This window comes from Euprymna scolopes, chromosome 22 (assembly GCF_053919585.1).
Source record: "Euprymna scolopes isolate OS-2025 chromosome 22, ASM5391958v1, whole genome shotgun sequence".
Classification (NCBI taxonomy): domain Eukaryota; kingdom Metazoa; phylum Mollusca; class Cephalopoda; order Sepiida; family Sepiolidae; genus Euprymna; species Euprymna scolopes.
The window spans coordinates 33,205,846-33,215,752 of record NC_136503.1 but is presented as its reverse complement, the minus strand read 5'-3'; the positions used below and the strand labels follow the sequence as shown (position 1 = coordinate 33,215,752).

The 9,907-nt window shown below is 35.8% G+C and overlaps 1 protein-coding gene across 1 annotated transcript in view; it reads right to left on the bottom strand.

The window, feature by feature from the left end:
* LOC145243957 (proton myo-inositol cotransporter-like) overlaps positions 1–8,630 on the bottom strand; it is a 52,960-nt gene extending 44,330 nt beyond the window's left edge. Inside the window, exons 1-2 of the mRNA XM_080107084.1 lie at positions 8,423–8,630; positions 4,707–4,827 (exon numbers count right to left, since the gene is read on the bottom strand). Coding sequence (XP_079963210.1) covers positions 4,707–4,827; positions 8,423–8,585 — 284 coding nt within the window. The 5' untranslated portion in view covers positions 8,586–8,630. The remainder of the gene's footprint in view (positions 1–4,706; positions 4,828–8,422) is intronic.
* Between the last annotated feature and the right edge of the window lie 1,277 nt (positions 8,631–9,907).

Sequence of the window (9,907 nt, the reverse complement as noted above, 5' to 3'; positions counted from 1 at the left end):
TCAGAATGCAATGATCCTGTTTGCGGAAAGTTGAATACCGTAAAATAGAGTACGAGGGGCATGCAATAAGTAATGCCACTGACTCACTTCCTATAGTAGTAGAGCAACGAACCTTGGCACAGTTACTAGTCTTTCTCTACATAGGAATCACCAGGAGTTATACATTTCTCCCATTATTTGATGCAGCTCTGGAGACCGTTTTTGTAGAACACCACAGCTTGATCCTCCAACCACGATGTGACTTCAGAAATCAAGGCTGCATCATCTAGGAAACGCTTTCCTTTCAAAAAACAACTTCATGGCTGGGAAGAGGTGATCAGGAGAGTAGGGAGGATGGGGAGGATTTCATAACCACACGCCCGTGCTTCTGATCTGGTGACATACGAGTTGTGGACCGGAGCGTTGTCTGGCAGGAGGAGGGTACCTTTGCTGATATTGCCCCGTCTCTTGATTTTGATAGCTTCCCTTAATTTCCTCAAAAGTGAAGCATAATAGGTAATTGTGGTACCCTTTGCAGGAAATCTGTCATCACAACTCCGTCCTGGTCCCAGAAGACTGTGAGAATGACCTTGCCAGCGGAGGGATGCACCCTTGCCTTCTTTGGAGGTGGTGAGTCCAAGTGCTTCCACTGCATTGACTGGGCTTCAGTCTCTATTCATCCTCGAGCACTCGACGCGTTCTCGCTTTTGTAAGCAACATGGGAATCCATCTTGCAGACGTATTATGCATATGCAAATGGTCATGAATGATAGTTTCCACATACCCTGTACTAATCTTGACATTCTGAGCTATTTGGCGAATAGTAATGCGCCGAGCTTCCAAAATGGCAGCCTCAACTTGTCGGACAGATGTCTCATCAATGGCAGAAGGGAGGCGACCAGGTCTATGAGCTGTTTTCACAGACTTCCAGCCATGTTTGAATTCACAATGCCAGCGTTTAACAAGGTCATATGATGGGGCATTATCACCATAAGTTTCTTTCATTTCATCAAAAGTCTCCTGTGGTGTGCATCCTTTCAAATACAAAGACCGGATCACTGCTCGACATTCAACAGGCTCCATTTCACACCTGACTCAGTTCAAACACCTGTAAAATAGAAACCACAAGTAGTTCAGAGCTGTAATTTGCCACATAACCCGTAGAGATATAAATTACCACACATGCAAAATATCAGCTAGATCAGTCAACTGGAAGTGGGTCAGGGGTATTACTTATTGCACGCCCCTCGTATGGTAAAATTTAATTCGAATAAAACGTTAGTTAACTTAATTGGTGAAATAAGGTAATGGTTTACCAAGAGTGGTTAATTTAATTTCGTTTTACTAATATTTTTTCTTCGATTGAATCATTCCGTTTATGTTAAGTTTTCGCTCTCTGTGTACGCGATGGACGAGTCGTTGTGTGTACGGCCGATTGACTTTCGAGTAGACGAGGGTCATGTTGGACAATTTGTGTGGTGAAACCAGTGCGAAATAGTTAATTGTTTGCATGTTGATAGTGTTCGTGAGTTTTTACATTACACACTATATATACACAGAAGTATATATTATTATTTTTTTGTTGTTCAATTTTTACCCCAAACAAGGCACAGTGCCACTTTGAAGCAGGGGGCTACTATCAGGGACTTAATAAGCGGGGTAATTATGAAGGGAGATGAGTAGAAAGATGTTTGTTAACATTACACTTGAACTTCTGCATATCATTGCAGTTGGGAAAGCAGAATCCCGGAAGTGAGTTCCAAAGACCCGCAGTTCTGGGGAAGAAACTATTGGAGTAAAAGGCTTTCTTGCACCTAGGGATCTCTACTGTAAAGGGATGAGACTTAGTAGCTTGTCGGGTTTGTCGGGGGTAGTTACGTCGGGGAGGTACAAGTGTTTGCAGTTCGTCAGAGCATTCACCATTGAAGTATTTGTAGAACAGGCAGAGGGATGCAACATCTCATCGATGGGACAGAGGCTGAAGCCTAGATGACAGTTCAGGACCTATCAGGTTGGCGACTCTCTTTTGAACCCTGTCCAGGAGCGAGAGACAAGAAGCAGATGCACCAGCCCAGATGTGACAACAGTACTCCATACATGGGCGAATGGTTGCCTTATAGAGGTATAGGATACTGTCAGGCGTAAGTAGTTTTCTAGCACGGTAGAGGGAGCCAACCTTCCTTGCAGCAGCCTTGGCAATGCTCTCAATGTATCTATTCCAGTTCATATTCCCTGTAAACGTTAGGCCGAGGAGTTTAAAAGAAGTACTTTCAGGTAATGTGTTCTTGGCCATTGCTATTGGTGGTAGAGAAGGTTTCTTGCAGTTATTGAAGGAAACAAGCTTATTTATATTTACTTTACATTTTAAAACAGTCTGCTACGTACACGCGTTTCGCTGTTATACAGCTCATCAACGTAATTGACTGTCTTAAGAATAAGCTATAGAGTAGCAAAACACGTGTATGTAGAATACTGTTTTTAAAAGTAATATATGTATTATAAAAAACGTTTTTTAGTTTTTTTAATAATATTATTTTGTATTCCTACACGTCACCAATTGAAAACGAATAAAGAAAAGTTATAAGCTTTTATACTTTTCGTATTCTTTTTTATACATTTCCATTCATATATATATATATATATATATATATATATATATATATATATTTGTTTATTTACGTACTGCTGCCACATCTGGGCAGAAGCTGCTAGAAAGGCCATGTCCTGCCTTGATAGAATTCAAAATAGACTTCGTAGTCTCATAGGAGATATCCTTTTCTCTTCCCTGCAAACTTTATATCACAGAAGAGATTTTACGAGTTTGTCTCTGCTGTATCGTTATTTCCATGGAAAGTGTTCGACTGAGCTTCAGTCTATAGTCCTCGCCAAACTTTCACAAGAAAAATACGTCTAGCTGAAAACACTATTAATAATTCCTCTCACTCGGTATCTGTGCCCAAATCTAAACGTAGATTCCATGAACAAAGCTTCTTTCTTAGAATTGTCTTCCGTTTTCCTGCTTTCCAGCTGACTACAATATGGTTGTCTTCAAGTCTAACGTAAACAATTTCTTCATGAGCCGTACCACTTGTAAACAAATTTACCGAATTTCCATTACTAACGATTACTATATTGTCCAATTTCTACTGTACACTCTTTAACCCTTATGCTCGAGTAGCCTCTTGGCCTTGATAAGTGGTGATGCCTATGTATAAAAAAGTCCTAAAAATATAATGTTGATATTTAGGAAAACTAATTCCTTGATCCCCTGTAGGTAAGAGATGCTAATATGCGATGCGAATAAGAGATGCGAATATTTCATTATCGCTAAAAATTCAACAGCAACAAAATACACAGAAGTATAGATATTTTAATCGAACATTCTGAATACTATGTAATTAAAAATATTTTAGCTATATAACTAATAAATTACAGTAAAACGAACACATTTTGGTAAAAGACAGACATCTAAACTTCATTACAATTAGATTTTCACATCAAAATATAATGATCACGTGTGGCCAATGAGAAATTGCGGTCGGTCGACATGAAAATGAAATTATCACAAAAAATGATTAATAATAAAAAAATGTGTTTATTGTGTACTAAGGGCGGGGAGGAGGTATCGGCTTTACGTTACAGATGAGAACGGAGAAAAAAACTAAAGATATTTTAAGCTATTTAACACTGATTATTGATCTCTCTTTAACCCCACTCCACTTCTTCCTCGCTGTGACATCACCTCGTACAGGCTCAGTCATTTGCATACAGCTGCTAATCTGGTCATACGCGCATTCGTGCTCTGTTACACTTAGACCGAGAGGAAGTAGGATCTTACTTGACGTTACGGATGGAAATGGAAAAATCTAACGATATTTTAGGCTATTTAACAATGATTATTGATCGCTCTTTCCCCCCGCTCACTCCACTGATCAGTGATTCTTAAGAAAGATTAAAGCGAATTAACTGCCTCTGTCTTCAACAGTTTTGCCTTGACACTAGTTTTATCAAAGTATAAAATAGTAGCAACGGCTTTCCTTTCAGTCTGAAACGATTGCAGGAAAAGTACGTACAGAACCAAACAGTTTAGTTAGAATTAAGTTGAAGTTAGGATCTGTGCTCCCAGCCCTCTTGCAATTGATTAAGTTTGCTTTTCTTAAAACTCAGGAAAGAAAACTTGTTTCCCGTCGATCATCATTTGAATTCAGAAGTCGCAAATGAATAAATCGCAAATAGCATCCAGAAACAATGACGCTATCCACTCTACATATAAAAATACACAAGTTCCTCATGTGTACCAGTTTGAAATGGAAGTGCAGATTTTTAACTTAGACACAAATCAAGAACATTTTGTTTATGGTTATCTGTTTGATTTTACCGTTTCGTTGTGTTTTGTATACTCCTTGTACTTGTCCTTCAGCAAGGCAACACTGGCTCAAACTTCTCGACTAGACCAAGATATAATATTGATTAACCGATGAGGAAGTTTCGTTCCACGTTGTGTGGTATCAACCGTGATATCTTCCGACATCGAAATCACCAGCATCGAAACAAAAGAACATTGTTTGAACGTGAAGCAGATAATATTAGGTTACACTGTGCCACAAAATATTTACTCGACAAACGAGCTGAAAAAGATGTTTTTCTTTTAATTAGTGTGTAAGTAAAATGAAAGAAATTCTCTCAATGAAAATATATAGATTTAAAATAAATGAATGAAATCTTACATTACGGTATTTACACCGGAGAACTGGGCGAACATATGTAATCCACAACCGACCATAAGTGCTCGTCGTACGGTGCTTGTTTTAAACATTCTTATGAACAGCTTCACCCGTCCTCCTCCTCCTGGAAGATCCAAGTGAACGAAAATAAAATAAAATAAACATGCAATCGATATAAAAGAATTCAATAAAATTTGATAGCAATCGATAGCAAGCAATGCAAAGTAAAGTAATAAACAAGCGCCGATAATTCATTCATTTCTAAAGGTATTTAAGAGGCGGCGAAATGTAAATTAAAATAAATCATAGAATTTTTTTATAGTCGAAATATGTGGTTTGTTCCAAAGATTAAGTTTTGGTATTTATAATTTAAATAAACAATCGCCAATAATCCAATGCGTAATTTAGAAGTCCAATTTTCATAACTCTCCACATGAAAGCATGCTGAATTTCAGCAATAATGCGTTGATTGTTGTTTCCAAGTGTTCTATCGAATCTAGTTTATCAGTGTAGACATGGGACTTTACATATACCTAAAGAAAATAACCTAATGGGGTTAAATCGCAGGAATGAGGTGGCCAGTTGACAGCCCCATTTCGTGAAAGTATTTGTTGATCAAATGTTTCTCTTAGTAAATTGATGATATCGCGCGCTGTGTGCCGTGTACTTGTAGAAACATGATAACCTGTCAAACCATGCTGAACTCAAAATAATTGATAGTTTCCAAATCTGCAATTAAAGAAAATATAGTTGTCAATTGTAAGTTCGCCGCCTCTAAAAAGCACTCCATATGACTCAGCTTAATTTAGAAAAAAAAAAAAAGAAATACTACGAATAGTTCGGATGTTTAGTCGCGGTTCATTAATTTATACATTTGTAACTGTTGCGAACGCAACTATTTGCATTAGTTTTTAACGAATATGTTGCGAAGCATCTTATTAGTTTGGGATCAAATTAAATATATACAACTCTATGATGGTGGAAACATCTGACTGTAATAAAATTGATTTAAATAATACTAGTCTAACTTCCAAACTGCTACTGAAACTATCTTTTCTGTATTTATTAGTATTATTACAAAATGTCACATAGTGCGCGATACGATCGGTTTGCAGAGAGAGACATTTGATAAACATATAATTTCACGAAATGGACTTGTCAACTGGCTATCTCGTTCGTGAGATATAATCTCATTAGATTATTTTCTTTGAGATATGCAACGTCCCATGCCTACGCTGATAAACCAGCCACAATAGAACACTAGGAAGAAAATATTCGACGCATTATTACTGAAATATCACATAATTTAATACGTAGAGTTTGTGAAAATGTGACCTTAAGGTTACTTCATATACGCCCTAGCCGCCGAGGCCATATGCATGAAATTTTATTAAATTATAATTGCTGAAAATTAATCTTTTGAATAAACCACATATTTTTCTGTAATTTCTTTTAATCTAATGTCCACCGCCTCTAAAACGCCCTTTATATAGTTTTTATCCGTCCATCTTTAAAATATGTTTCCAAAATAGAAATTGATTTAAACGAATCCTTTCTTCCCCATTGACAAATTGTTCTCCCAGCCACTAAAATCCAAGAATAATTAAGTAAAATCTTATTTCATGAAAAGTAAAAATTAGATTAAAATATAGTAATTCGTGTATTCATTTTTTGCGGACTTTTATCCTCATCTTCATGGTTGGTGTTGTTTCACCACATTTCAACCAGGTAACCGCCTGAAGTAGGCTAGACGATGAGTTGGCCAAAACATGGTGAGAAATCAACTACTATGAAGATGAGGATAACAGTTCGCAAAAAATGAGTACTCAAATTATAAAGCCTCATCCCAGTCGATTAAAAAATTAATATAAAACAATATGTAATAGTAATATGGGTGTAAAAGAAAAGACCAAGAGTTTCTTAGTTTACTCTAATTTCAAGGCTCACGTCGAGACATAAGTCCTGCAAGTAATGACTAGCGCGGGTATCTTGTTCATTCACTTAAGAGAAAAAAGAAAAAAGGTTAAAATGGCGACGTCGCTTTTGTATTTGACGATCACGTGTGGGCAACACGAACTTAATGCAAATTAGTTTATGCAAGATGCATAAAAGAAGAGAAAAAAAAGGAACGACCTGGAAGTTGAATGAAAGCGTGTTATGCGAACAGACGTGATATCCATCATCAAAGTTGACATCTAGATGTGAAAGGAACTTTATATTTTCAGGTCGGTTGAATCGCAAGTGTGTAAAGAGACTGTTAAGTCCGTAGTGAAAGCATGTGAAACATATCGATCAATAAATCCGGTTCTTATAAATAAATCGATAAATCCGGTTCTTATAAATAAATCGATTCTTATAAATAAACGAATATTTACATAGCGTAACTAAGAGACATGTTTTCCGAACATCATCAAGTTCATTACACGCTTAAATTATTACAGTCGTATTTGTGCCTGTTTGTGTGTGTAAAGTAGGCTAAAATTATTTTAATTTTACATAAATAATTCGTAGATGTTAATAAAAATGGTATTTATGCACTCACGTTACCATGCTATTTACAAGTTATTACCGTTTTGTTTGTGTGTGTGCGATTGAGCGTGCGTGTATATGTGTAACAATTGTCTAAAATCATTTTATTTTTCATTAAATAAGTCGCTGATGCTAATAATAAAATAGTTTTTATGCACTTATGTTACCGCATTATTTTTAATATCGCATTTACAAGCTATTTCAGTCGTCTTTGTTTGTGTGTGCGCGTGTGCGCGTGTGCGTGTGTGTAAAAATAGGCTAAAATATTTATTTTTCATGTAATAATTCGTAGATATTAATAATAAAAATAGTACTATGCATTTACGTTACCGTGAGACTTTTAATATCATATTTACAAATTATTTTAGTTGTGTGTGTGTGTGCGTGTGTGTGTGTGTGTGTGTGTGTGTGTGTGTGTGCGTGTACGATACAAATCGCTAATGCTTTATTTAAAAAAATTGAACCACAGCAACGCGTGGTCGGGTACAGCTATTAATTTAATAAAAATAGAATTTATATTAAACTAGTCTGGGTGCCCGGCGTTGCCCAGATGATTGGAGGTCTGTGTTGAGCAAAAAAAAAAAAAGTGGCAGTAGGCAGGCAGGCTCGAACCCATTCTGCGAAAGAGAAAAAGAACGTGAACAAAAAAAGTGATATCTTTGCCGTAGCGTTCAACGCCAAACTCGAAGTGGCGAAGGTTTAAATTAAGGCTAGTCAATCGAAAAGAGAGGATGACTTTCGAAAATATCGGTGAAAAAAGAGACCTCTCCCTGTAGAAAAGTGCTCAGTAGAGGGTGAATAATTAATGATTTTAGCTAATTTTTCGATATTTGTCGCCCGAAGGGTCGAGCTTTAAAACGACACCAATCTCGTGAAAATCCGTTGCCTGTGTCGAAAATTTTCGGCATACATACATACATACACACATACATACATACATACATTTAAACAGACACGTTAGGTTTATATTATAGATAACGCCTAATCATATATAACGCCATCTTGATTTGTACGTTAATGTAAAAAGTGTTTCAAACTAGTTTAAGAAGCCATAACATTTTTCTAGGTTTGGTTTCTCTTATCTTATTCCGCGCTTTAAAACTAGCGGCGATAAACTATTTTACATCAATAGCCTCAGCTATTTTATTACAATATTGCATAAGTTTCAAGTATGAAAAATAGATATTCACCCGATTTTTCAATCGATTCCTGCACTTCTTTGAAATTATCTTCAATTTCTTTCAGTTCTTCTTCAATATTTTGACTATTTTGAATCCTCATCAATGATTCAGTGGCATCATTTCTCCTGGATTGTTGAATAAGCCAACGTGGAGACTCCGGAAGGAAAAGCATGGCAATGAATTGAATTAAAGCTGGCACAGCTCCTACACCCCAAGTGTACCTGACAATAAAGACATATAAACAGGATGCAACTGAATTAAACAATATAAATCTATTAATTGTATCATAAACATACCTAAGATGATAATTTAAAATTTTAGAATTTAGTCGGTTAACATTAAAAATTATAAACCATGTCTACGTTGATAAACCAGACACAATAGATAACTTGAAAGTAAACATTCGACGCTTTTCTACCGAAATACAGCTTAATTTTATGTGAAAATTTGACTGTCATATTACGTCATATGCTTGAAATTGTATTTAAATAAAAAATACCAACAATTATTCTTTAGAATAATTGTTGGTATTTTTATGATAAAATATAGTTTTTTATTTATCTAAATTCAAAGTTCGCTTCCTCTACAAACACACCGTTTACTATGATTTTATTACTTAAATGAAGGACGTAATAGAAGCGCGCAAAAATAGTTAGCACTTTTTATTATCTGTTAGCCTGCTTTTCTATCGCTATATAGATATATTTAGCGTGCAAATAAGTTAAATTATAAGTAAGTCTTTTCTCGGAAAGCTGATAAAACCATTTTACTGCAGATTATAAAACAAAGAATAGTATATATAGCTACTCACTTTTTCTTTTTCTGTGGATCGCTTATTTCAAGCGTAAAGGAAATATAATCTTACGGTAACATTACCCTGTCCAGATGTGGTTTCCAGTCGAATAAAGAATAAAGGTAATGGAATAAATATAATCTTTTTAGTATAATGTTAAACATACGTCAATGCGATTAAATGCCCAGTCTTCGCTATTGCCTACTTTCTGAGATATCTACTTACTCCCAATCTGCGTCACTAATTTCTACTTCGGCTCCTTTCCTCTAAGTTCAGCTACAATGCTTGCTTCTTATGCTTGCAGTCTGGCTTCTGCTTTTTAAGTACCTATCTACATGTTGTCCTTTCTAGTGTTTGTTGATGTCCTGCCTTCCCAGTCATAGTTGTTCTACAGTTACCTGTTTTAGCCCATCAAGTTCCTGGCCATATCTACATATCTTATTAAGACCGATCACTCATACGCCGATGTTAAACCATATCAAATAATATCGACTTCAACATAGTCTTAAAATTTTTCATTATAATTGATCAAATTTGATTGTTATTCTCGATTACTTAAATAACAGAATTGCAGAATGGTAACTTCCTGACGCACGTTTTTTGTCACATTATTAAAACAAAATTAAAGAAAATATAGGTTATTCTACTTAAAACAAAATAAGTTGGTAAGTCCATACTTGTTTTTTTCTTTATTCGGTCCA